The sequence below is a fragment of the Vulpes lagopus genome, chromosome 9, assembly GCF_018345385.1.
Source record: "Vulpes lagopus strain Blue_001 chromosome 9, ASM1834538v1, whole genome shotgun sequence".
Classification (NCBI taxonomy): domain Eukaryota; kingdom Metazoa; phylum Chordata; class Mammalia; order Carnivora; family Canidae; genus Vulpes; species Vulpes lagopus.
In genome coordinates, this window is record NC_054832.1 from 1,777,053 (window position 1) to 1,803,816 (window position 26,764).

Sequence of the window (26,764 nt, forward strand, 5' to 3'; positions counted from 1 at the left end):
TAACAGCTGAGAATTTTCCAAGAACTCCTGTGATAAACAGGATAAATTTACCCTGACTTGAATCATAAAATTTCGAAAACCAAAGACAAAGATGAAAGCCCGAGACAAGAAGTCACGTTATTTTTTGTGGAGTGACAAGACTTATGCCCGACTTCTGAGGTGGAAGCTGGGGGATGACCGGGAGGCATCTTTAAAACGCTGAGAGAAAGAAATCGCTCACGTGGAATTCTACATCCAGTGAAAATACTTTTCAGAACAAAGGTAGAACAAAAACATCTTTAGAGAAACATAAGCTGTGGGAACTTATCACTGACGAATTCTGACAGTAGCGGAGGGAAGGTGGTCCCAGATGGATGTGCAGCAGCGGGAAGGGGCGGCACGTCCTGGAAACACTGACGTGTGGACTCATCTGAGCTCATCTTGGCTGTTGAGTAATGCTCTCTACCTGCGGGGCTTCAACGCAGAGCAAGTGGAAGAGCTTGGCCAGCCCGGGAGGAGTGAGCCGCGTGAAAGTGTGCGGTGTCTGCGTCCTAGAGATGTGACAGGAGCCCTGGCCTGTGGCAGCTGGCAGTAAACCAGAGGGGCATCTCGTGTTATGTGGGTGATGCTAAAGGACAACACAAGAACATGAAATACAAAGTAAGCTAAAGGAGCATATGAAATGATAAAACAAGCCTGACTGATTTGAAAGAAAGCCAAAAAAAAAAAAAAAAAAAAAAAAGAAAAAGAAAAAGAAAAAATAAAAAAAACAGGAAACAAGTTGTAAGATGGTAGATTCATACCAAATTTGTTTATAACTCCATTAGAATGTCCTGGCCCCTCTGATGATGGGGCACAGATTGTCAGACTTGGTTAAATATAAATCCAGAAAAGTGTGAGAGTTAGAGGATGGAGAAAGATACACCGTGAAGCCACAATGCAAAGGCGACTGGTGCCCCGTGCCTGTGTGAGGGTGAGCGACTCTGTTCCTGCACACACGGGCGCGCCTCCCAGGACAGCGTGGCCATTCAGATGTAGGACACAGTTCTGTATCTGTGCTGAATAACATAGCTTCAAAAACATAGGACAAAACCGATAGTAATAAAAGGAAAAACAGTAAATCCACAGTCACAGGTGGAGATGTAACACAGCTCCGGAAATGACTGATGAAGGAAACAGGAAAGCTCAGTGAGGATCTAGACGACTCAGCCGATGCGATTAGCGAGCACACTCCTACCAGGAGTCGCTTACGACACAGTAACCAAGCGCAGGAGAGTGTGTGTTCCCGCCAGGTGCACAGCGCGTGCTGGACCTTGAACCAGGCTCCGCAGATTCCAAGAGGGTTGACGTGACCCCGAGTACATTCTCGGATCGGCGCGATGAAATTCATCTATGATAACAAAAAGGCAATTTCCAAGGTTGGGAATGAAAAGAATACAATTTGAAGGAACCTGTGAATCAGAGAAGAAATTACAGTGGAAACTGGAAACCATCGTGAAGTGAACAACAAAGAGAATGCAACAAATCCAGACTTGGATGCAGCTACAGCAGAGCTCCAAATGCTTTCTTCAGAAAGAAGAAAGTGTGAAAATCACAGAGCTAATTCTCAATCTCAGGAAGCTAGAAAAGCAACAACAAGCTAAATTCTAAGAAAATACATAGGGAAAAGCAGAAATCAGTGTAATTTATAGGAGATGTGCATTGGACAAATCCAACAAAGCCAAAATTTGTCTTTGTTTTAGAAGGATTAATAAATCCCACAAGGTTAGTTTTGATACAGAGAGAACGTACAAATTACTAGGATTGAGAATGACAATGACTAGATCATGGATGCTACACACCAGGAAAAATAGAAGCATGAGGATACTATGATAGAATTTATGTCAGTAAATTTGAGTGTAGGTGAAATATAATTTTTTTTTTTTTTAGAAAAAACGTAAGTTACCAAGACATACAGAAAATCTGGACAGGCACCTGGGTGGCTCAGCAATTGAGCATCTTCCTTCGGCTCAGGGTGTGACCCCGGGGTCCCGGGATCGAGTTCTGCGTCAGGGTCCCTGCAGGGAGCCTGCTTCTCCCTCTGCCTGTGTCTCTGCCTTTCTCTCTGTGTCTTTCATGAATAAATACATAAAATCTCTTAAAAGAAAGTCTGGCAAGTCCAGTATTTATTATAGAAATGATAAATAAAATCAATAATTAAATAATTGGCATTGTTAGAAATCCTAGCAAGAAAACTTCAGACCTAGATGATTTTTAAAAAGATTTTATTTATTTATTTATGAGAGACACACAGACACAGGCAGAGGGAGAAGCAGACTCCCTGCGTGGAGCCCGATTTGGGACTCGATCCCAGGACCCCAGGATCACGACCTGAGCTGAAGGCAGACACTCCACCACTGAGCCGCCCAGACGTCCCCAGACCTAGAAGATTTTATTGGTGAATTCTTTCAAACACTTGAGGAATAAGTGTTAACAGTTTGTACAAACTCTTAAATAAAATTTAAAAAGAGGGACCACATCCCAACTTGCTTTACGAGGCCAGCAAACCGTGATGCCAAATTCTTACAAGGGTGTCACCAAAATGAAAGGAGTGTGTTCTCTTGTGAGCATAGGAGCAAAAACCGTAACCAGACCACTCACAGGCTGGATCTAGCAATACATAGAAGGGTCACACGTGGTTACAAAGCGGGGCTTGTTCCAGGGGTGCACGGCTGCTTTACGTTCAGAGATAACCCACCTGAGCTGCCACGTTCCTAGAGTAAGAACATCCACTCCACCATCTCAATAAAGCAAGAAGAAGAGCACTTGGTAAAATCCAACGCCCACCGAGGGCTCTCAGCAAGCTGGTGCGTGGCAGTGCCTCTCATCTGATGACGGGCGTCTTCGAGAGCCTTGCAGTCGGCCCCACACGTACTGCTGAGCTGTTGGAAGCCTCGCTCCTGAGACTGAGGACGAGACTCGGTGTCTGGTCCTTCTCTTCCTCGCGTGCTGGAGGGCGCGTCCAGGGCACTGTGACCGGGGACAGAAGCGAGAGGTGTGGGAATTAGGGAGGAAGAGGCCGCATCAGAGACAGCGCCGCTGCGTTACTGGAAAGGGCGGAGGAGTCTGCAGATAAACTCCGGGCTCACAGTGATTGTAACGGGCCGTATCCGAGGAGACAGCGTGTGCGCCCGCGGAGGACAGCGCGCAGAGGAAATTTGAAGAGCGATGCCCAGCATCCGGGCTCGGAGGAAGCCTTCCAACGGCTGTTTGAGCTAGGGCGCCGCCGTGCCGTGGGGATGGAGGGTCTGTTCGGGGCTCGACGCTGCACTGGCCAGGGTTTGAACTGGGAAAGAGGACCCCGTTGAGAAAATGGCAAGTCCAAGTCCAAATACTCCTACTCTTGCATCTCGGAATCACCAGGGAAACAGCGCATTCAGTCCCCGCAGAGACGAGCCAGCAAGATCAGCTCCGCGGGGGGCATGGTCCCCTGTGGCCAGCGGGTCCCTCCTGGTGGTTGACACAGGGCCGTTGGCTTGCGCACATCCCTTTTGCGCCGCAGCAGAGGGTCCCCGTCCCCTCCCCGCAGGGACAGGCGCAGCACTGGGCTTGGCCAGGTGCCATGTGACCGCCCGATGCTGTAGCAGAACAAAGGAGTCTGCGCCGGGTCGGAAACAGGGAAAGACGTTGTCGTACGTGGCAGCAAGCCTGGCACAGCTGCGAAGCCTCTGCCTCTTGGTGAGAAAGTGCTCCAGGCCGTGGCTGAGAGGGGCCAGGAGGACGGTGTGTGCACAGATGGCCATCGCCAGCAGGTCCTTTACCGTAACCTACCCCACGCACAAGAAGCACTTCAGCTGGATCGTGGACCTACACGTGAAAGATAAGGCAATGAAGCTTCTGGAAGAGGCCATAGGAGTCTGTTTTCACATCTTTTTGGTGAGCAGACATTTCTTACGTGGAAGAAAAAGTACCAAGTGTAAAGAAGATCAGCTTGACTTCCTTAGGTTAACACACTCTTAACTAAGCGAGGGGAAAGGGAACCCGCAGTGTGACACGTGTTTACGTACGCGTGTCTGGAAGGGACTGATGTCCGTATTAGGTGAACATCTCTCACAGATCAACAAAAGACTACTCATTTCAAAAACATAAAAAGGCAAAAGCCTTAGGCACGTCTTAGGGGGGGCCCACGTGGCCGGAAAGTGCAGGAATGTGTGCTCAGCAGATGTCACCGGAAGCAGGCCAGGTTAGCCCATGATGCCTGGTCACTACACATCCCCCTGCGCCCACAGAGCACTAAAAGCAGCAGACTCGTGGCAGGATACCCAGTGCTGGGAGGATGCGGGGCACCTGGAAGCCTGTGCACGCCCCATGGGAGTGCAAGTGGGCACCTCCCCTCTGGACACTGAAACTCTTCCCGGATTCACATGTTCTTTCTCCCGTGACCTTGCAGTTCCCGCCCCCCGAAGGGCACGGCCGGTGGAGATGCACGTGTGTTCACCCGAAATCCCACAGAAGGACGCTCGTAGCCACTGACACGCAGCAGCACAGCGCTGGGAAGGCAGCCAGCCCGCGGTGCCGCGGCCAGATCATTTGTGCTGGTTTCACGCACGGAGCCTGTAGCGCCACAAAGAGCCAGCTGTCGCCAGCAAGGCCCACCGGCGTGATCTCAGAGTGTGGAACCAACGAAACCAGAGAGGACAGAGGTCAAAGCCAGGCCAACGCAACGGGCAGTGTTAGGAGCCAGACGGTGTTTTCCGTGGCTGGGGGCAGCGTGATGGCCGGGGGGCTTGAGGGGTGCGTTTGGGGTCCCGGCAGCGTTCCGTGTCGTGCCCAGAAGTCTTTCCTTTGTAAGAATTGAGACCCGTGCACTTGTGATTTGTGCATTGGACTGCAGACGTGTCATATCTCAGTAAATTTTTTTAAAAAGGAAGAAAACGGTCAGCAGTGTTTCTGAGAAATTATAAAAGATTAGATGATTTCCAGGAATTTTGCAAACTGTAAACAGTACGATGACATATTACCCTGTTCAGCACAGGGATTGCTGTGGTACTGACCTCGCATACTCTGGGGCTGCTGTCTGCAGGCTGGCGGGCCTGGCGGCAGTGAGGGGCGCCCCCTGCCACCGGCTCCCACCTGAGCCGAGCGCGGGCCGTGGCCGTGAACAGGTCAGCCCTCCCGAGTCGGCCCTCAGGGCCGGGGCCTGCGGCAGCCTCCCCCGGCTCAGTCTCAGACCCCGTCGGGCCCAGCCAGCGGGCAGCGCCAGGTGTGTCTGCGCTGGCTCCTCCCCTCGCTGGGGACGGTCGGCAGTCTGCGCTGCCATCAGCCGGCTCGGCGTGGGTTTCCACCAGAGCTCCGCGTGTTCGCGGCCACAGGGGGAAGGGCGTGCTTCATCTTCATGTGTTAGCTGGAAATGCATCGTGCTTCCCTGCGGGGGCAGGGTGGGTGGGTGAGCCCCTGGCTCTGGGCGCTGGTGCTGTTATTTCATGTGGGTGTCAGGGGAACGATCACCGTGGTCATGCCAGTTCTGACATTCTGGGCTCTGCCGGGTGTCCAGAAACTTCCATCAGCTAACAAACAAACATTTATTACTCGGAGAAATTGATGACTGGCCTCGGGCTGCTAAACAGGAGTGGTTTTCCCAAGCCCATGACTGGCTCGCACCCTGACCCCTGCCCCTCCACCGGGGTCATGGACGTTCCTGCGAGAGCCCGGGGTTGGAGTGCGCGAGAAAGTGGCCCGTTTCCCAGAGCCCCAGAGAACCCGGGGAGCCTGCTGCGCATCCTCCCGCCTCGGCTCTTCTCACGGGAAACCGCTCTCAGCTCCACGGCCCGGCAGTCACGTTGGTTTGTGGGTTTCTTCCGTACAGAGCGGGATCCAAACCATCGGCCTTGGAGGGAGGAGAAAGCCGTCTTTGTTGGCGGCCTCTCGAGCTGGAAAACCATCACACGGCTGTCCCCTCTGCGCTGGCCCCAGCGCCTTGCCAGCAAATCCTTAATCCCCAAATTGGGCCTTTGTGAGGAGAACAAAGGGGCGCTTTCTGATCCTTTCAGGAGATCAGGTGTCCTGCCATTTCTCGTTGCCCTGACTTGTCATGAGCCGGGCCGCTCGGGGAGGGCTGGCCCATACCTGTGCAGGTGAGGGCGAGCAGGCTCCCTTGGCCGTCAGCCGCCGGGTCACTTCCACAGAGCCCCAGACTCCAGGGAAGGTTACACGTAATGTCCTGTGATGCTCCCATCGCCAGGGGTAATGGTGAGGCCCCCACGGACCCAGTGTTTGACCGCTCTGCTGGTTGGTCTCTCCAAGTCGTGGCTTTTCCAGTTCCTTCTGCCACCCTGTCACCCAAGGCAAGCCCCGAAATCTCGTCGAGCCCCTCCTACGTGTGTCTGGGCAAGGGGCCAGGATGGAAACACAGGGCTGGACATCCGTCATGCTCCTCCCTCTGCAGGCTCCACTCCGTGGAGTGGCCTTCCTGCACTTCTGTCCTGGGGTGCACAGACGAGGGGCCCTCGAGCAGCTCTCACCACGGGGATTGTCAGGTGTACCTGAGAGGCTTCCCGAATGCCTCCACCCCAGTGGAGTGGCTGGCTGTGTGACCTGGGACAGGCCCCTGGGGGCGGTGGTACCCACGCTGCTCTTGGGGGCGGGTGCCAGCATCTGTCCCCCAGCTCGCCCTCACTGGGGGCAGCATAGTCCCTCACGGCTTCCCGTCGTGCTCCCGGGGGCACGTCATCTTCATGTGCACCTGCTGAGACAGTGAGGTGGTGTCCTGTTCACTCCTTGCCCTGACTCTGGGGCGGGGATGTCAGCCCCGTTCTGTGGGGGTGGGGACTGGGGGGAGGAGAAACTAAGGAACTGCCAGGGTGGCACAGCCAACGAGGGTTGTACCCTGGGCCTTGCCGTCTGGGCTGAGGTGCGAGTGGTTAGCAAGGAGAACCCCACAGGGTCCCTTTTGGCAAGAGCGAGTGTGTGTGTGGTGCCCGGCTGGGAGGCAGGACAGGCAAACTAGTGCAGTGGTGTGGTGAGGGCCTGGGGATGTGGGGCCGCTGTCCCATCCTGCAGATGAGGACACTGAGGCCCTGAGAGCGCGGTGTGGGCCAGAAGCTGTGGCTCGGCTCTGTGCCAGCCGCTCCTGCTGCTGTCCGCTGGGCACCGCTCACTTCCTCCCGCCCACACCAGGAAGGGGAGGTGGTAATTGCCACCTTGGACCAGTAGCGCTTGTCAACAGATTTTTTAGATCTTTTATTTTATGTTCATCTATTCACGTATTTATTTCTGTAAAGGCCTGTGCTGACTCTGGGGGAAGAGGTTCCACCCGTGGTAGTGTGCTTGGGGGCAGAGCATCGGCTTTGGAAGGAGAACTGGGTCCGTGGGGGCCTCACCATTCCCCCTGGGGGGCCCGCAGCGCTGCCCTCTGGACCTGAGCGTGAGCGTGCCCACCTTAGAGGACGTCCGGGCCGCTGCACAGGCACCCGGCCTCCCACACTGCCCCTGCCGTGCCCACTGCTGGTGGTGCTCCCGTGGCCCCTGGGCCTCCTGCAGGCCTTCGTCAGAACTGTGCGAGTCGTTGTTTGTGTGCTGTGGTTTCTGTGCCCAGCCAAGTCCATGTGTCCCTTTGCCATCTGTCCGCAGTATCTCAGGCCTGGTGCGGGGAGGCCAGCGTGTGTCCTGAGCGCCTGTGGGTCTGTGGGAGAGGTGGTGGTCTCCCTGCTGCCGAGGCCAGCTGAAGGCTGCCTGGTGGGCCATGCTGGGCTGGCACATGGCCACCTGCCACGTGGCCCTGAGTGGCACAGGGGGGTAGGAAGGTGGCCTTGTCACAAAGGGGGGGGACAGAGCAGGCAGGTGGTCACCTCAGAGGCCTCCTTCCAGGCTGACCAGCGTGGAGTGTTCTGGAGACGTGGAGCCTGCAGAGGGAGGAGCATGACGGATGTCCAGCCCTGTGTTTCCATCCTGGCCCCTTGCCCAGACACACGTAGGAGGGGCTCGACAAGATTTTGGGGCTTGCCTTGGGTGACAGGGTGGCAGCTGTACCTGCCGTCTGTCCCTGTGCCGGTGCACTCTCTGGGCAGGAGGAGGGTGCTGTGGGCAGGGTCAGCGTGTGGGCAGGAGAGGAGCCCAGGAGGGTGAGGCTGGGGGCGGGGTCAGCTGGGGCGGGGGCAGGTGGGGCGGGGCCAGGCGGGGGCGGGGTCAGCTGGGGCGGGGTCAGCTGGGGCGGGGCCAGGCGGGGGCGGAGTCAGCTGGGGCGGGGGCAGATGGGGGCGGAGTCAGGTGGGGGCGGGGCCAGATGGGGGCGGAGTCAGGGCGGGGCCAGATGGGGCGGGGCCGGGGGCGGGGTCAGACGGGGGCAAGGCCAGGTGGGGGCGGAGTCAGGTGGGGCGGGGCCAGATGGGGCGGAGCCAGCCGAGGGCAGAGTCAGTTGTGGGTGGAGCCAGGTGGGGCTGGAGTCAATCTTGTGGGGTCAGCTGGGGGCGGAGTCAGGCAGGGGCGGGGTCAGCTGGGAGAGTTAGCTGTTAGGTGGGGGCGGAGTCAGCTGGGGGTGGGGTCGGCCTGGGGCGGAGTCAGCTGAGGGGGCGCCCAGCTCCAGCCAGGGTCTGTTCCGCGGGGCCCATCCCCCCAGGCTCCCGCGCACCCCGGCACCCGTGCAGGGTCCTCTCCACGTCCAGCCGTCGAGCCCCTCTCTGTTGGAATTGGGGCCTGGAGCCCCACATTCTCGTCCTGCCTGTTCTGGGTTCCTCGGGCTCTCGGCTTCAGTGTCCTCGTCTGTGAAATGGGCTCAGCGCTCCTTCGCAGAGCGCTCGGAGTGTCGGAGACCCCCGGCTCCAAGGAGCTGTGGCGGAGTGCAGGGTCGCCGGGTGGCTCTGCCCATCCTCCAGCCTTTTGTGTTGTCCTTTGATTTCCTTCTCCTACACACGCACACGTCCCACCCCTGACATGAAGCAGAGCTCGGTGGACCTGGGGGGGGGGTGTGAGCCTTTGTCTGGCTTTCTGATGGGGGCAGGGGCTGAGGCGGGCACATGGTCATCTTTGCTGTGGCACATTTTCCGCATGAAGCCACCGCTCTGGAGTGGGGCTTGTTCCCACCTCCTGCACCCCCTCAGCTGCGGGGTGTCCAGAGTTGAGACAGAGCCCCACAGGCATCCCTGCACTCTCTCAGGACCTGACACCTGACTCCCAGGGGAGGACGTTGCCTCTCCTGTACTCAGTGTCCTATCAGAGAGCAAATAGTTAAGTGAAGGGAAAAGCCTCATTTTATTGAATTCCAGGATTTGGTAAGTTAAAGCAATCAGTACAGAATGGAGTGACGTAAAGCCCTCCGGCTCCTCTTCCCCACGGCCGGGTCTCAGCGAAGGCGTGTGCAGGACACGCAGTCCCTGGTGGTGACTGTGCCCTGCCGTGTGGGAGGCCAGGCCTCCACCTCACGCCCCCGCCTGGCAGCTAGACCCCGGCTGTGACCTGAACGGGCTCTTGGTGGGCTCATAGCCCCTGTAAGAAGCTGCATTTGTGTCCATGCGTGAAGGGGCGTTTCTTGGGTGTCGGCAAGGGCAGGGAACACGAGGAGTCTGTGCTCCAGCAGGGCTGTGGGGGGGCCTGCCGAGTGTGCCTCAAAGCCCGGCCTGGGATGGCCTGGGGTGGGCACAGGGCATCCACCTGACCTGACCCTGATCCCTGCAGCAGGCCTGCGAGCATATCCCCCGCCCCCTGCAGCAGGGCAATGGCCCTGTGGTCGCGGCCCCCCGTCACCCGGGCTGTAGGCCCTCACCCCTCCCGAGAGCTCGGGGTGGGGGGCATGCAGAGCCCTGGAGGCCCCTGAGGCCCCAACAGGGAGCTGCCTGCCGTGAGCCGGGGGAGAAGCTGTGCCCTGGGCCGGGTGGCAGCAGGGCGCACCGGGGCTAACTGCTCTCTCTGTTGCCAGCAGAGTCCCCGGGGCCCTTTTGCTGAGCTGCCTGATGATGAGAAGATCTTTAATGGGAGCGACGGCATGTGGCAGGGCCAGGAGCACGCGCTGCTCCCGGAGATCACCGAGGAGGACCTGGAGGCCATTCGGCTGCGTGAGGAGGCCATCCTGCAGATTGAGGTGAGGACCTGGCCTGGCCGGTGTGGGGGGTGTGATTGTGCGTGTGACTGTGCCAGTGGCCCTCGTCCCTGCGTGCTGGAAGTGCACTGAGAACACAGGGGGGACGTGGCTCTGCCAACAGTGGGGCCCGAGCCCCCTGAGCCCCTGCGAGCGGCCGTGGGTGCATTCTCCTTCCCCCTGGGTCTCCTCATCTGCCCCTGGAAGTTGGAGCTGCTTCCAGGGGTGAGTTTCTGGACACATGTCAGAAAACAGCTTCTTGTAGAAAAACAGGAACTCAGGCAAGTTGGTAAACTGAGTCACCAGCTCAGGACCTTGTGCTGTGTTTGTTGTCCCACCCTGAAAAGAGGTGGACGCCCCACCCCTGCTCAGGGAAGCGGGGTTCAGCCCCTTACCTCTGGGGCCCCCGCCCCACCTCGGCCACTGCCTCCAAGAAGCCCCCTCTTCACACCTTCCTGTTCCTCAAAGGGAAGGCTCACCCGCCCGTGGCCCTGGCAGGAGGCAGCGTGTGACACGGGCCACTCGCTGTGCTGGGAACGTGTGTCTGCGGCCCTCCCCTTTGGCTCGGCAAGACTGGCTTCCCGCAGGCGCTGAGGAAGGGGTGGCGCATGGTCGCCCCTGAGGACACAGGGTGCCAGGGTCCCAGGAGGCGGAAGGGGGCGCTGCTTCCCTCTTTGGCTCGAGAACTGAGGTCCCTGTAGGAAGGGCCGGGAGCCCCCTGTCACGGTCTGTGGATGCTGGGGAGAAGGGGCAGAGATTGGGAGGCCAGGCGGGCAGGAGTGGGTGCCGCGCTCGAGGAAGGTGCTGGGGAGCTGATGCCACCCACCCAGTGCTGGCCCCAGGGCCGTGAGGACGTGGGCGGGGTGGGGGCTGACCCTGGGCGAGGCCAGGAGCCCCTGAGCAGGGGGCCCCCGGAGGGCGGAGCTGTAGGCTGAGCTCAGGTGGCACCTCAGCATCCTGCTGGCCGGGCCCTGGGGAGACCCCACTGTGTGGATCACAGCGGCCCCCAGGATGGGGTTCAGGGGAGCCCCTTGTGTGAGTGGGGCCTGGGCAAAGGTTGGGCTTTACCGGGGTGATTGTCCCGTCAGCCAGGATGGAGGGGCCCGGGGCTCTAGGCCCCCCAGGACCTGGGGTGGTGTGGGACCCCCCCCCAAATCCAGCCAGTCCCATCTGCAGCCCTCAGAGCCCAGGGGCAGCAGGGGGACCACCATGGCCAACCTCATGGGGAGCAGCTGGGAGCTTGTGTCCCTCCGTGCGGCACGAGGGTGACATGGACGTGCCCCCCACCGCCTCTCTCCCCCTTGTCCCTCCCAATTCCAGGCCCCCTCCCCCAGCCTTGGCGGCCAGACTGTTACTGCCCGACCGACCGTCAGGCCTGACGCCCAGGGCCCTCCGTGGCTTGCCATGTTAAATGAACCTGTGCAGGTGGCCATAGTGGCTGTTGCCCCCAGAGACAGAGGCCTGGGTCCTGCACCCCATCTGCGCTGCCCTCCGCTGCCCAGGGGAGGACCCACAGGCAGCCTCTCATCCTCCCCTGTCTTCCACGGTCCCCACATGGGCAGTTGCCTGTGGCCACCAGGGCCTTCAGCTGCTGCCCCTGGGCTCCCTGTCCAGGCAGCTCTCTGGCTGCTGGCCCGTCCCTGGGCCCTCCTCGGCAGTGTGGCCATCCAGGGCTGGGATGGGGGCCCGGAGCCCCTCACCCCTTGCTTCCGTCTGGCTCTGCTGCTTCCGCGGCTCCTGCAGGGCTGCCTGGTCCTGGGGTCTGGGTGCCCTGCCCCATCCGGCTCACCCTGCCCCCCTCACCCTGCCCTGCCCCTCTGCTCAGCCCAGCTTCATCCTGGTCAGCCCTGCTCCGCCCCGCTCAGTGCTGTCCGGTCTCACTCAACCTTGCAGCACCCTGCCCCACCTATCCCCTGCCCTTCAGCCCTGCTCACCCCACCCAGCTCAGCCCCACCCCACTCCCCCCTGCTCAGCCTGATTCAGCCCCCCTCACCCCTCAGCCCTGCACCTCCCCACTCTGCCCTGCAGGCCAGGGCTCTTACACACAGGCCTTAGCACAGCTGCCCTGGGGCCTGGACTCAGCTGTGCTCTACCCTGATCCCTGACCCTGACCCCTGGCCTCCTGGGCCTGGACTTTCCCAGCCCGGCTCCTCCGTCCCATCACCAGGTACTAGCAGCGTGGTCTGGGGCAGTCCCAGGCCCTCCGAGGGGGTACCGGCTCCTCCCATCAGGCCCTCGGGTGTGTGGAGCCTTGGAACGCAGGGCCACACTGTCTGGCTGGCCTGAGACACCCCCGCCCCGCTCGCTCCCCACGTAGCCTGCGGGTTGGGCCAGTGGCGTGGTGTGGAGCCTGAGGGTCTCTTCCTCTTGTTTCCGTGAGGAGACTAGAGTTGGGCGGGGAGCACCCGTGTGCGGGTGGAGCTCTGGGGACACCCAGCGTGGAGAGCTGTGCCCGGCTGTTGGGTAGCTGCTTACTGCCTGGGGGACGGCCGTGCTCGGCCTGGGGGCAGCGGGACCTGCAGAGGGAGCCATGCCAGCCCGGGCACACACACACAGGCAGGACACGGTCACCCCTTCCTGAGGGGGGTGGCCACACTCTGGGGCCCATGTGGCCTGAGCTGGCGGCTCCCGGGCCGGGGGCCTCGGGGGGCTGTGCCGGGCCCAGGTGAGCAGCATACATGCAGTACGTGCAGGATCGGGGTCGGTGGATGGGTCCCTGCGACGGGGCGCAGAGGGGGCTTTGGGGCACAGCCCCTTCCACCAAGCTAGCTCCTGGCCGCCCGGGCTGCAGGCGAGGAGGCCCCTCACTTCTTTTCCCGGGGGACGGGGCTACCTCAGGAATGTGGCTTGTCCGTTGTCCTCATAGCTGCGGCCAAGACCACCCGTGGTCCTGTGGCCTGTCACCACCAGAGCCGCCGGTCCGGCAGGAAGAGCAGCCTCGCTGCGGCGGTGGGCAGGCTGGCGCCTGGAGGGGTGGTGGGGGCAGGAGGTGGAGGCCAGAGAGGCCACTGTGGGTGTAGCGGAGGCTTCCTTGATCCCTTGAGGGGAGGGGTGGCTGGCCTCAGGTGGCTCTTGGTCGCAGAGGGGAGGGGGAAGCCTGGTGGGGTCACTGCCCAGCCACGGGAGCGCCAAGGGGTTCCTTCCGGAAGCTTCGGTGTGTCTGTAAGACGGGGCAAGGACACGGAGCTCTGAGGCTGAGGGAACAGGAAGGACCTTTGTCAGCCGGCCCGTGCCAGCGCGCTGTGGTGAACCACCTGGCGGGGGCCTCACCTGGGCAGAGCCAGAGCAGGCAGGGGTGGGAGGGCAGGGCGCACCCCCAGCCCTGTCCCCGGGCAGGACTTTCCTGTCCAGCTTCTCTGTGTGGGGGGTCCACCGTGCTTCTGTGACCTAGCCTTGGAGGTCACGCGGCCTCCCCTCGGCCCTGCTGGTTAAGCGGCTACGGAGGCCTGCCCGGCCCCCCTTGGCGGAGGCGCCAGGGTCCTTGTTGGGAGTAGCGTGGCAGGCGTGTTGGGGTGGCTCCCAGCCCCCCGGTGCCATTTCGCAGGCCGTACACCCTCCCCCGGTCCCTTCCCACCAGCTGCCCTGGCACGTGCCTGCCCAGAACCTGTTCCTCCAGACGCTCGAGCAACTTCAGGACTCCTCTTGACCTTCGGGTCATGACTCAGTGGGCCCATCAGACATTCCAGCTGCCTGTCTGTTACATGTGACATGTTGACTGATGGGCCACGTTGTCGGTTTTTCTCTTCACGAGAGCGAAGCCCCGTGGAGGCAGGATGCTTGCCTGTCCTCGTCCCCGCAGGTTCCCGGCACCACAGACGATGTGTGACACTCGCTGGGCACTCGACAGCTCTTCATCGGACAAACAAATGGACGAGTGGAAGGGTGAAGGATGGGTGGTGGGAGACGGAGGGGGGTGGACGGAAGACTGGATGCCTGGGGGTGCAGGGAGGGACGTGCGTGGGGGCCGCGCGGGGGCCGGCGGATGGATGGCTGGTGGGTGGAGGGATGAATAAGTTTGGCATGTTGGGGCTCCTAGCGGATCTGTGACTTAATAAGAGGGCTGTGTCGCCTTTATTTATATGCATCATCAGCCCTCACAGAAGCCTGCGACAGTGAGCGCTCCTGTGCTCCAGTTTTATCAGAGCCGATGCGGAGGCTTGGAGAAGCCGCGTCACTTGGCCCGGCCATGCGGCTCGTGTGGCCAGGCTGTGGGACGCAGGAGCGGGGCTGTGCCCGCGGTGCCGCCCCCACCCCTGCCTCTCCCTCGGCCTCTCCCAGATGGGGAGGGTGCAGGCGGCCACCGGAGTGCGGCGTCCAGAGCGGGTGTGGAAGGAAGGAGGCAGCCCCTGCGGCCCTGCTGGTCCACCTCACCCCTGCAGCCCTGCTCTGCCTTACCCCTATGGCCCTGCTCCGCCTGCCCGTGCCGCCCTGCTCTGCCTCACCCCTGCGGCCGTGCTCCACCTTCCCATGCCGCCCTGCTCTATCTCACCCTGTGGCCCTGCTCTGCCTCACCTCTGCAACTCCACTCTGCCTCGCCCCTATAGGCCCCACCTTGCCTCACCCACAGCCACTTACTTAATCCTGGTTGAGCCTGGCTCTTCCTGTTTGGGGGTAGGGCAGCACCTCACCTCCCAGGGGCCGGGGAGGTCGAATGAGATGGGCAGGCGCCCCCAGGCATTGCCAGCAGGTAGCAGGCTGGCCAGGCCCCCGTCTGGCCGACCGAGCTGGAGCCCAGGTCGTGTACCTACTCCCAGCCCGGGTCTGCACTGGGCTCCCCTGCCCGGCCCCCCTCACCCGATCTCACCTCGAGGGCTGCGCGCCCTGCTCCCCTCCCCGGCGGAGCGCTGTATCATCTGACCCAGCACTTTAGCTGCTCTGTTGCCATGGCGGCCTGGCAGGCCCAGGAGGGGCAAGGCTGGGGCTGGGTGGGGGGACAGGGGGGCCTCCCGGCTGGCGGACCCCAAGGCCCAGCTACCCTCCCTGAGGTCGGCCCTGCGCAGCCAGACCTGGGGCGCGGGGCATTGACGTAGCAGATGACTAAAATATGTGACTAGATCAGTGAAATTTGGCGTTCCGTTAACTGGAACAGTCGTGTTTATAGGTGGATGATTGCCAAGATCCTAATTATAAGAAGAGATTGTGTAATAGAAAGAGTGCGGCGGTGTTTTATTTCTTTCTGTTCCTAGGAGTGAGGGGGCACACAGGTGCACGCGAGCGCACACGCACACGCATCGCGGCTTTACCGTGTCCCGTGCAGGGCTGTTAGTCTGCGGTGCCAGTAGAAGGAGAGAAAGAAGATTCCGTGAGAGCTTTTAATGAGCTCTAGTTTTAGAAGCAATCAGGAAAATAATTGCATGATTTAAACATTTACTAAGTTGAGGTGTTTTGAGTTTCTCTCTGTCGCCCACTCTCCCGCTTTCTGGGGCCCACGCCTGGCGCGAGGCTCCCGGCGCCTGCCGCCCTCACGCGCCGCAGCTGGTGCCGCTGCCCTCCCTCCCCGGGGGGTGCCGTCCTGGGGCGGCTGCGGGGGCTTCTGGGCGGGCCTGCCCTCCCTCAGGCCTGTGACCAGCCTGGCTCCGAGCCCCCCGCCCTGGTGAGGACCAGGCTTCTGGCTGAATGGGGCTTGCACCCAGGCTCCTGGGGGGACCCGCATCTCCAATGTACCCCCCAGGCGTGCCCGGGAGCTGGGCCTCGTGTGCCCTTGGTGTCCTCCTCCAGGGGCCGAGGCCCGGGTGCCCAGGTGCCCAGCACAGTGACTGGAGGACCATTGCCCACACCAGTGGTTCCCATTTGCGTGAAGGAGGCTGCCCGCCCACGCCTCTCTGCGCTGGGGCCCTGTCTGGGCGGATGGGCAGCTCCGTCCCCAGAGCCTGCCTACTGTCGCTGCCCCATCCATTCTGCAGATGGCCTGGATGCCGGGATGAGATAGACGCAAACCCCTTGCCCCAGGAAGTCCCAGCACCTGGGAGCCGTCATGCAGGAGGCTCAAACTCCAGGCACAGCTGGGTGAAGAAGACCGTCCCAGGGACCTCCCAGCTCGTCTGTGGACTTCCAGGACGCTGCTGCTTGGGGTCTGGAAGGGCTCAGCAGCCCCTCCCCGTAGTCCTTCGTCCTGCTTCCCTCCTGAGGGGGGCCCCACATGTGTCCCCCTGAGGCATCCCTGTCCTCCCAGCCCTCCCTCCCGGAGGGGCCGACTGAAGCACACGGGCACCCTGGGACCGCCTCTCATCCTTCATTCCTCCCCAGCATGGCTCAGTTATGTTTTTTGAGCAAGGAGAGCCTTTATCCACAAGGATTGTCACAATAGAGGATGCCTTGCCAAGAGGAGAATGCTGGGACTGTGGGGGAAGCAGGGGTCCATCCCTGTGTATAGGGCAGAGAGGTGGGTGAGGGCTCTCTGGGTCAGGGGGTGTCCAGGCCTGGGGAGGGAGAAGCCGAGCCCAACGTTGGTTACCAGGCCTTGGACCTGATGTCAGCTCGCCTCGTTCGAGGCACAGAGTGCAATGCGGGGCTGTGGCCTTGTCCTGGATGAACAGTGGGGTGTCCTTGAGTCTGTCCCAGCTGGGGAGAGGGTCTCAGTCACATGGAGGAGGGGTTCTCTGCAGAAAGCACTTTCCAGACACCAGAGGGGGGCCAGGTTGTTTGTGTCCCTGTGTCCAGGAGCCCTGCCCAAGCTTCTGTTCAAGACGAATGATGTTTATGGGTCGCTGAGCGAGAGGGTCGTGAGACTAGGGATGAAGCAGGGGCTCGGGACCATCTGCTGGGGACGAGGGCCGGCCTTGCTCCTGCGGCCTCAGCCAGAGTCCCTGCTTGGAGGCAGGGTCCGAGTGTCGGGCGTTGTGAAAAGAGGGAGGCCTGGTGTAAAGAAGTGTGTCTGTGCCAGGAGACTGGACGGCCAAGAGGCCGGGAGGGGGAAGCCCCCAGGTGTGCAGCCCTGTGGTGCAGGGCCCCGGGGGCTCGGCCCAGGGTGGGTCACCCGCGTCAGCTCCCTGTCCTCTGCGCACCGGGGGCTCCGGAGTTGGAGCACAGGTGCCCGGCTGTGCACGTCCGCGCCTGCCGGCGGGCCAGGCTGTCCCTGCTCCAGGTTGCCTGTCTGCTGGGCCAGCCGGGGCGGACAGGAAGCCTTCCACCCCCGCTCCGCCCCGGGCAGAGCCCCAGGTGGGGGCCTGGCAGGTGTCACAGTGTGTGGGCGATGGCAGGGACCTGGCCGAGCCAGGGACGGCTCCTGGCAGCGTCCTAGGGACAGCTCGCCACAGAAACCCTATGAAGCCGGCTGGCAGCGACGGCTCATATGTTTGCAGCGAGTTGGAAAACTGCCTTGACCACAGCATCTCTCAGGAGGCCTCCCCCGAAGTCCGGAACGTGAGCCGGCCTGGGGACACTGTGTTCCGTCCTGGCTGTCCCAGGTTATGGGGGTCAGTGCCTTGGCAGACGGGGAAGAGCCAGCACAGCCGTGGTGCGTACGGTGGGCGCCTCCAGCCCGGCAGGCAGCTGGGGGTACTGGGACCCCTGCTCAGCAGCGCCTCTCCCTGCCCTGTCCTTTGCTGAGGCTGTGTCCCTGTGGGCAGCACCACGCCAGCCGAGCCCCCGCTGCCCCTGCCCGAGGGAAGAGATCCAGCGCTCGCTGCTGAACCGCACCCGTGGAGGCAGCTGGGCCACGAGGCGTCCCTGTGTGTTGACCAGGTGTCGTGACTACGAGGGGTGCCCCACTGCCAGGGGTGACCCACAGCGGTGGGGCCTGGGGGGGCAGTGACCTGGGTTAGGCCAGCCCCAACTCGGGTGCAGTTACTGGCTCCAGGATTTATCAGGCACCTGCCCTTGGGAGAGTCTTACTCTCGGTGACTCGGTTTCCCTGTCTGCCCTGTCTGCAAAGTGGGGGTACCAGCAGGTGTGCTCACACAATATGGGGAGACCGAGTTACCTTAGAAAGGCTCCTAAGAGTCCCTGAGTCCAAGGGCACCAGGGCCAGGTGCGGGGCCCCCAGACCCGCCTCATGTGAGAGAGGCCTGGGTGACCAAGGTCGGGGTTGGGTGTGGCTGGCCTGTGCCCGGCTGCTGCCAAGGTCGGGGCAGAGCCTGGAAATCTGGGCGGCGCGGTGGTCTGACCCAGGCCCTGCTGAGCCTGCAGCCTTTACCGTGTGACCTTTAGGCGGGAGCCTAGGCCTGGCCTCCCCGGCCGGTGGCTTCACTCCGGGAGGGTTGTGGTGACAGGGATTCCAGAAATGGGCCCAGGCCCCGGGCCACCCCCACCCACCCCTGGGCTGCAGTCCTCCAGGGCCGAGACCCACGGGCTCCGTGCTGGCCGCCACCTGCCCAGCCACAGGCCCTGTTTGTGCAGAGTGGCCGTCTGCCCTGCGCCGCGGTTAAGGCCGTAATTGAATTGCAATTGATAGAACACGTAGGTTTAAGATCATGCTAATTGCTTCATTTCCCAGAACACTCCTAAAAAGAAAATGAATTTCCCTGTAATACTGTGCAGTGAGGGAAATGACCCTTGTGGAAATCGGTCCAGGTTCCAGAACGAGCTGCAGAGCGGGTGGGCCGGGGCGGGTTCACGTCCCCGCCTCCCCCACCCCTCGCACTGGCCCGAAGGAAGCTTCCCTGACTCGGGCTCAACCCTGGCCGTGTGCCAGGCTCCCAGGGGAAGCTTTGGTTTTGCTCACGTGATGGGTGAGGAAATCTGTCCCGAGGTGAACGGTCTTGTCCAGGGTCACCTGGCTGGCCAGTGGAGGAGCTGTCCCTCGCAGGGTGGCATTTGGGGAAGGGGTGGCCTTAGAGGCAGCGGACACAGGTGCCAGTCCCAGCCCTCCTTCTGCCAGAGGCCCTGGAGCTCACGGGCGCCCTGGAGTGTCCACAGCCTTTCCTGTAGATGGGTGTCGTGACCTGGACTCGGGTGCTGACAAGCATGATGGCCGTGTGTGGCGTGCAGCATCGCCCCAGGTGTGTGGCCTGTGAATGTTGTGGCCGCGTCCCTCACGAGCATCACTGCTACTTTGCAGGCAAATGGAGTTAAGAAAGTTGGACAGCATGGAGGATGCAAGACTGGCCTAAGTGGGCACCCTAGATCCCCTTGGTCCAAACCTCTACTCCTTACCCTGTTCACTAGCTTCAGGAAGCCGCTCAGTCTTTCCACGGCAGTGGGACTACTCTCCACGCTCCATCCGTCCATCCACAGTCTGTCCCTCCACCTCCCCATCCATTCATTCCTCATCCATCTGTTCACCATCTATCCACTCATCCATCGTTCACTCCTTCACTCTCCATCCATCCACCCATCTATCCACTTGCCCATCCATCCATCCACCATCCATTAATCTAGTATCCATCCACCCATCTCTTCATCCACCTGTCCATCCCTCCATCCACCATCCGTCTGTCCATGCACCTACCCATCCATCCATCCCATCATTCATCTTTTCATCCATCCACCCATCCACTATCCACCATCCATCCATCTATCTGTCCACCTACTCATCCATCCCGCTCCTTCAGGATTTATTGAGCAGCACCTGCGTGCTGGCTGGTGCCAAGTGCTGGGTGTAGAGACAGAGAAAGGTACCATCCTTCAGTCAAGGGCGACAAAGCAAGGACGGGGAACAAGGTGTCTGTAGGACTGACGGGCGCAGACACTGTGGGCAGCATTGCCTGCAGCCCTCCAGGGCCCGACCCTGGGTCCTCTCTATCCAGTGAGGGATCTTCCAGCCCAGAGAGCTTGTGGTTTGGCCTCAGGGTCAGGAAAGAGTATTCAGATCGAGCCGTGTCTCTGACTTGGGGGGTGACCCAGAGTTGTTGCTGGATCTTGGCTTTCACTTAGCACTCCCTGAGGGCTGTGCCCTTGACCTCTGCACCTAATGGCCATCCTCTTGTTTTCACAGAGTGACTTGTTGGATGTAAACCAGATCATCAAGGACTTGGCCTCCATGGTGTCAGAGCAAGGCGATGCCATCGGTGGGTACCTGTGCTGCCCTCTAAACCACCTGCCCACAGACACTTGCCCTTTCCCCCAGGTGTGGGCAGGGCTGCCTCCCAGGTGAACGACACCCAGGGGGTTTGAGGTCTGAGCATGTTTTGCCCTCCCTTCTCGTGTCCCCAGGTCTCCTCAGCTCCTCAGGCAAGGCCGTGGTTGGGGAGGCTCATGCAGGAGGGTGGCCCACCCATTCTGCTCATTGAAGAGTCTGGGCCTCCATGCTTCCCCCTGGGTCTTCCTCCCACTCAAGGACTCCCCAGGGTGACAGGACAGGCTGTCCTGGGTGGGGGTGGGGTGGGGAGGGGGTTGAGGCTGGGGGTTGAGCAGATTCCCCAGCAGAGAGTGCTGCACATGTGGAGCCCAGAGCCACCTTGGAGCCGGCCACTTCTCAGGAAACAGGTGTGGTGGGGACAAGGCTGTGCCAGGGGTGGGCCCGTGTCCCCTCCACGTGAGTGTTCCTTCCACATGAGGACCTCAGCCCCGTCCAGCCTGGCCTCTCCCCGCGAGGTGGCCATGTGGTTCTCCCTGCTACTGGGCCGAGTACCTGGGAGGCCTGAGCAGGTGGGGTAGGAGCTGCGGCTCTCGGGCCCAGAAGCATGGGGCTGACTCCTGGCACCCAGAGCCGCTGGCAGCACGGTCAGCTCCCAGCCAGGGTTCTGAGGTCTGTGTGTCCTGCTCCCCACAGGGCAGCCCGGCTGTCCCCCTGGCTGTGCTGCACCCCCAGGAGATGGGGGCCTGGGCGGGAGGGAGCGCTGCCCCCTGCGGCTGCTGTCCAGCAGGCTGACCTGTGCTCTTTCCAGAACCTGGGCTGCGTGCAGGGCTGTGCTCAGCGGCTGCCCCAACAGGCCCTCGCGTTGCTCCCCGCAGGCCCCGCCTGGGCTCCACAGCCTCCCACCCCGTACCCCTGTCGTCGGCCTGAGCGTGGCTGCTGCAGCCACTCCCACCTCTGGCCGCTGTCTCCGGGCGGGTGTGCGAGTGTTCTGTCCGCTGCAGACGTCACCCAGACGGTCACTCTGTCCCAGTGACAGACTGATCGGGAGGGGCCGTTTCCAGGGGAGGGGGAGAGGGACAGGCGAGGACTGACTCGCGGCCGTGGGGTCAGGGCTTGGGGACCCTGGGGCACCAGGAGAGACAGCAGCGGAGACCTCGGGACCCCACCGTGTGCTAACGTGGGTGATCCTGCTGTGACAGATGAGGGTCGGGGGCCCGTGCGCCCCTCTGCAGGGACAGCGGGGGCCACGAGCCTGGCGGTGCTCTGCTCCCCGGCCTGTCGGCTGGCCTCTGCTTGCTCCCTCAGCCTCCGGTGCCTTTCCAGGGTCCAGCAGCAGCAAGGCCCCGTGCCGGCCGAGCTCCAGCCCAGAGCCAGCCGTGGCGGCCCTGCTGCCCGGGCTGGGCTGTGCGCCCCCGCGGCCGGGCCCCCACTGCCGCACCAAGACGCGCAAGCCCAACTTCAGCCCCCAGGAGACGGAGGTGCTGGTGCAGAGGGTGACACGCCACTACCCGCTGCTGTTCGGGGCGCTGCGGGGCACGCCCTCCCGGAAGCACCGCGTGTGGAACAAGATCCTGCAGGCGGTGAACGCGCTGGGCTACTGCCGGAGGGACCTGGGCGACCTCAAGCACAAGTGGCGGGACCTGCGCGGGGCCGTGCGCAAGAAACTGGCGGAGCGCCCGCGGGCCCCCGGCCTCGTCCTTACCCCCGTGGAGCGCATGGTGGCCGAGACCTTCTCAGCCCCAGCCCCCCTAGGCGAGGGCCGGGCTGCCGAGCCCCTGCCAAGTAAGTGGGCCCCCCAGGCCTGCCCCGTGCCGGGGTTCAGGGAATGGCCCCAGGGAGCAGGACCCTCGGGGAGGGCAGGGGGCCGGTGGGGATGACCGCCACCACGTGGTGCCTCTCTGCTTCTAGATGAGGAAGGAGCCGGGGGTCGGAGGGGCCTGCCTGCCCCGGGGAGCAGGGGAGCAGGGGCTCAGGCTCAGCCTCGTCCTGACCCCAAGCTGGGAGCCCTTCTGGGGGTGCCCTCACCCTGACACAGCACGGCCAAGGGCCTCCAGAGGCTCAGAGAGCAGAAGATGAGGGGCCGGCTCCCCTCCCTGTCCCCAACCCCGTGTGGGGGAGGGGACCACCCTGACCTCTTCCTGTGCTCTTGTCATCGTGGGGGCTCTTCTCCCCCAGACCAGGTGGCCTCCAGTGGCTCTCAGCTTCCCAGAGCATGCTGACCCCCCCCCCCCCTGAGCCCATGTGCCCGCCGACAGGGTCCTCTTTTGCTGGAAGTTTCTGTGCCTGGTGAGGAAGGCTTAGGGTGCTTGGTGGGGTCTCCCTGCCGCACGCAGCCACCTCCGGCCTCAGGGTGGTGCCGGCTTGGACTCCTGGTGCCACCTCCCTCCGTGCCTCCTCCTGCTGCCCCTCCTCCTCAAGACGCCTCTGAACGTCCTGGTCAGTCTGCACGAAGTGGCTGTGCCCCCTCGACTCTGCCAAGATGGACTCTCTGCTTCCCGGGGAGCTGCTGGAAGCACCGTGGGGACGAAGCCTGGAGCGGGACCAGCCCCCTCCTGAAGGCTGCAGAGTGGACAACAGGACTCAGCCCTGAGGGCCAGTCAGGGACCTCAGATGCCCCCGCAGATGGCTACGGCGGAGCTTCTCGTGCGCCGGGTGGGAGATGCACACAGGCGCTGCCCTTCCCTGGGGGCTGGCCTGGGTCACGGCCTGGGAGATGCCTGGGGCGGGGCCGGCCTGCCAGCCCAGGGGAGGCCACACTGTCCTGCAGGCAGAGCAAGGCCTGGTTTTGGGGTGCTGCAGGGTAGGGTGTGCACACTGCGGGGGCTGGCGGTGGGTGGTGCTGTGTGCCTAGGCCCACCCCACGAGTCCCCAGCCCTGGAGCAGGGCAGGAACCCGCTTATGCCCTGCTGGGCCGGGCGCCCCCTTCCGTAGACCCTGCAGTGCTCCCGGGCTCACCTCCACCAGCCAACTGCCTGGTCCCTTTGTGCCCCGGGCTCCTCCTGGGGGAGGAGCTCCCTCCTGGGCCAGTGGATTGTCACCCAGTGATGCAGTGAAAGGGAGTGGCCTGGGGCTGCACCTCCGTGGCAGGGCTGAGACACAGGGGGGCGGGGGGGGGGGGGGCTGAGACTTCCTGCGGGACCCACCGGTTCCCCAGTCTGGGCAGTGCTGGCCAGGGGCTTGGCCAGGGTCACGGCCGCAGGGGTGAGGCTAGCCAGAGTCGTGGGGGCCTCCGTGGGGGCTGTGCCTTGGGGTGCATCCTCCCTGCCCCACTCTCTGACGCTTGGGGCCGGTGCTGAGGGTGGTTCTGTGCGGTCGCCAGAGGCCCGGCCTGGAGTCTCCCAGCCGAGGTCCTGCAGGGCAGCTCCCGCTGAGCAGCCCCCGCGTGGGGACCAGGGGTGAGCCGAGGGCGCCCAAGATCTGCCCCCGACCGACCTGGCATCTTCAAGATGAAGCGCCGGGTTGCCGCGTGCCCACCTGGCAGCGCTGGGGGCTCAGGAGGAGGGAACTGGCTGGGGGGGACCCTCCCTGCACCGTGGCCCCAGGGTGGAACCGCGTCTGAGGGGGGCTTTGGCTGCGGCGTCACGTGCAGCTCCGGGCCGTGCTTGGAGTGAGCGTTACCTCGGAGCTGGGCTCACGGCGACCCCAGGGCCTGTGGTCAGGGCTTTGAGGAGCTGAGAGCAGCCCAGGCTCTGGCTGGTTGCCGGGCGGAGGAAGGCCCGGCCAGGAGCGTGGCCCCCAGCCCTGTGCCTGGGCCCCGCCGTCTCCCCGTGCGTGGGGGCAGCTGCTTTGTCCTGTGTGCCCATCTTTCCTCGACGGGGGCAGGACAGGGGTGCTGCTGCCCACGGCCCGGGGCTGCACGGTGGGTCCGGCGCCTGAGCAGGGGCCCGGGAGGCTGCTGGGGGGTGAGCCCTGCACCTCTCCTTCCAGCGGGGCTGCTCCGGGAAGGGCTGGGCTCCAGTGCGGAGAGGGAACCACGGTGAAGACAACCCCCGGGGCCACCCACCGGGCGGCGGTGCCTGTTTCCTCCGGACCTTCCCGGCCCCGGCCTCGGGCCGCCGGCTCACCAGGGGTGCCCGGGTTGTGGTGCTCCAGGGGGGATGCAGGATGTGAATCCAACTGCTTCTGCCTCCGGAGTCCTAACCAGAATTTGAGAGTCTGGAGTCTGGTCCCCTTTTCCTTGAAGGAGGGGCTCTGCGTTTGCAGCAGCCGCAGTGAGAGCAGCTGGTCTGCGGACAGAGCGCCTCTCGCTGGGGTCACATGCCTCCCTCTGTCGCTACCAGGATCCCTGGTGGTGGAAGAGAAAACAGTGTAGACACGTCCTTCATCTGGGTTCAAACCCAGGTCCCTCTGTGCGCGAATGTCACAGTCCTAAGCCATCGCTCTGGGTGTCCCTGCAGCCTGGCCTTGTGTTCCTAGGAGGTCTGGTTGTGAATTTGGTGCGTGTTTTCATGATGCTGCCCTTTTACTGCCGGCGTTGCTAAGTGGAATTCTCTGGTCTCCTGGGGCTGCTCTGGGCCCCGTGAGGGTGGCTCAGGTGTGCCGCTGGTGTGACTTGCCAGGGCCTCATTGACACCCCACGAGCCCCGTGCCCGAAGCCCCAAATTGAAGTCGGAACCAGTCAGTCGCTGTCCAGAAGCCTCGGGCCAGCGCGTGCCCCCCAACCCCCTGCACCTTTATTCACTGACCCAGGGAGGGCCAGCCTCTATCCGGGCTGGCTTCTGCCTTCTCCTGACTGGGCTGCCCCTGCTGCCCGGGGCACCTCCTGATGGCTCTGGTGGCCAGTGCCCACAGCAGCCCGGTGGCCCAGTGCCCGAGCCCTGCAGCTTCTGCCTTTCGGGCGGATGGATTCCTCACCTGGCCTCCAGTGAAGCCAGTGTGGGGCCTATGACCACCAAGGGGGCAGCGGCCATCCAACCCCTCAAGCCTCTGTGCCTGGGCTCCCTGGGGCTCGTCCTTGGGGTGTCCTCAGGGTCTCCACTCTGTAATTCCTTCTATTGTCTTGATTTGCAGAGAGTATTGAAGCCAGCCTTGAGGCTGCGTCCTCGCACACAGAGGCGGCCAGCGAGCTCCTGGCTGGAGCCAGCCGGCACCAAGTAAGTCAGTAAGAGGGGACAGCCTGGCTGGCCCGTGGCCCCCTCGGTCCCGTCTCCCTGGGAGCCCAGGCCCTGCCCTATACTTGGGAGGGGCGTCCCCACAGGACCTTCTCTGAGCCCAGGTGGACTGGTGTGGGGGAGGGGAGAGGTAGGACGGCGGGCTCTGCACCCAGGATGCTGTGCACCGCTGCCGGTTGTCTAATTCTGATTATTGGCTTCCTTACTCAGTTCCCAGCAAATATACCTTCTCCCAGCCCACCCCTGATACACATACGCCTGAGTGTCCATTCTCATTGCCTCAGTATTACCTAAACTCCCATGCTCAGGTCAGATTCTAGCAAAGAAGGGCAAGGAAGCCCAACATTTGGTGGTGGGCGGCCAGGGCCTTTGTCCAGCTGGCCTCCTGGAAGCTGGAGGGCAGGCAGTTGGTCCAGAGCATGAGCAGGACCCACTCGGGGAATCTCCCTGCTATGGGCGCTGGGCACAGCCATGGTTACTCAGGAGCTCACTTGCCAAGCTGCCCGTCCAGAAGACTCTGTGGCCTCTCCCTTCTTCCCAGAAGGGCAGCTGGGTCTGGCAGTGTCTGTCACCTTCCTCTGACCCTCCTCTTGACCATCCTGCACCTGCACCAGCTGCCTAGGCTCCTGTGTAGCTCGGGTCTGCCTCTGGCCTGGCCCTGGGCTGGAGGCTGGGATGGGCCCTTCCTACCTGGAGCCATCAGAACTTGGCTTGGGACAGTTGGCTGGCTCAGAGGGAGAGCACATATCAGGCCCTTATTTGCTTGCGGATGCAGCCTAGAGCCGCCTGGGGTCTGATGGCTGGGCCTCCAGGCTGCCATGCTGCCACCGTGTGAGCAGCCCATCAGGCCAGGCAGGCTTAGGTCTTGGTCCGGCTGGGTGGGGGGCTGGGCAGCCATCCACTCACTCCTCACTCACTCACTGGCCCTCTGCTCCATGCTGGGCTCTGATGCACAGAGACGGACACTGTGGAGCTCATCACCCCACGAGTGGGCATCTCAGGGGTACGGTGGGATGGACGGTCCGGTCCAGTGAGTGGAGGGCCCTGGCCAGTGGGGCGGGAATATTTCCTGGGAGAGCGCATGCTCCATCCTGGAGGCCAGGTAGTCATCCTGGAGGAAAGGACAGCGTGTGAAGAGGCCGAAGGTGGAGCCACACAGGCGAGCTCATAGGCTGCAGTGTGACCACTGTGTGGGGGCCGTGGCGGGCCGCAGGGCAGAGGGCTCCAGGAGAAGGTGGGTAGACGATGTCCTCATTCCCTGGGGTCTCTGGGAAGTCAGAGCTCTGTCGGCTTCCCCTCTTCTCCATCCATGGCCACCAGAGTGAGAAGGCAGGATGACTGAGGGTCGGCTGCACACGAGACCTGGTAAATGCTGCACCAGGAGAAGCAGGCTGTGCCAAGGTCTCATTGGCCAGATGGGACCAGAGGCAGACTGATGCCAACTTGGTGCTCACTGCTGGGCTCACGGCCCCACCACCTTGCGGCACGCCAAGGGCAGCCAGGCCCTCCACCTGGGACCTCTCCACCAGGCTTGGTCCTTCCGAGACCTCCCGGAGTGGAAGCTACAGGTTGCAAATGACAAGCAAGCAGACATGCCCGAAGCTCAGGGCCGGCCTCTCTCTGATGGGAACTCTTCCAAGTGGCGGAGCCTATCAGGCACCCTCGACA

General features: G+C 62.4%; 1 protein-coding gene across 7 annotated transcripts in view; it reads left to right on the plus strand.

The window, feature by feature from the left end:
* Window positions 1-26,764, plus strand: part of TSNARE1 (t-SNARE domain containing 1) — a 145,756-nt gene that overhangs the window by 72,854 nt on the left and 46,138 nt on the right. For 3 of the 7 annotated variants that reach the window (XM_041769294.1, XM_041769296.1, XM_041769293.1), the window contains 3 exons: window positions 9,869-10,030; window positions 19,902-19,974; window positions 21,309-21,767. In XM_041769294.1, coding sequence (XP_041625228.1) covers window positions 9,869-10,030; window positions 19,902-19,974; window positions 21,309-21,767 — 694 coding nt within the window. Of the gene's footprint in view, window positions 1-9,868; window positions 10,031-19,901; window positions 19,975-21,308; window positions 21,768-24,995; window positions 25,079-26,764 lie in introns of all 7 variants that reach the window. The other 4 variants (XM_041769298.1, XM_041769297.1, XM_041769299.1 and 1 more) reach the window with 3 other exon arrangements.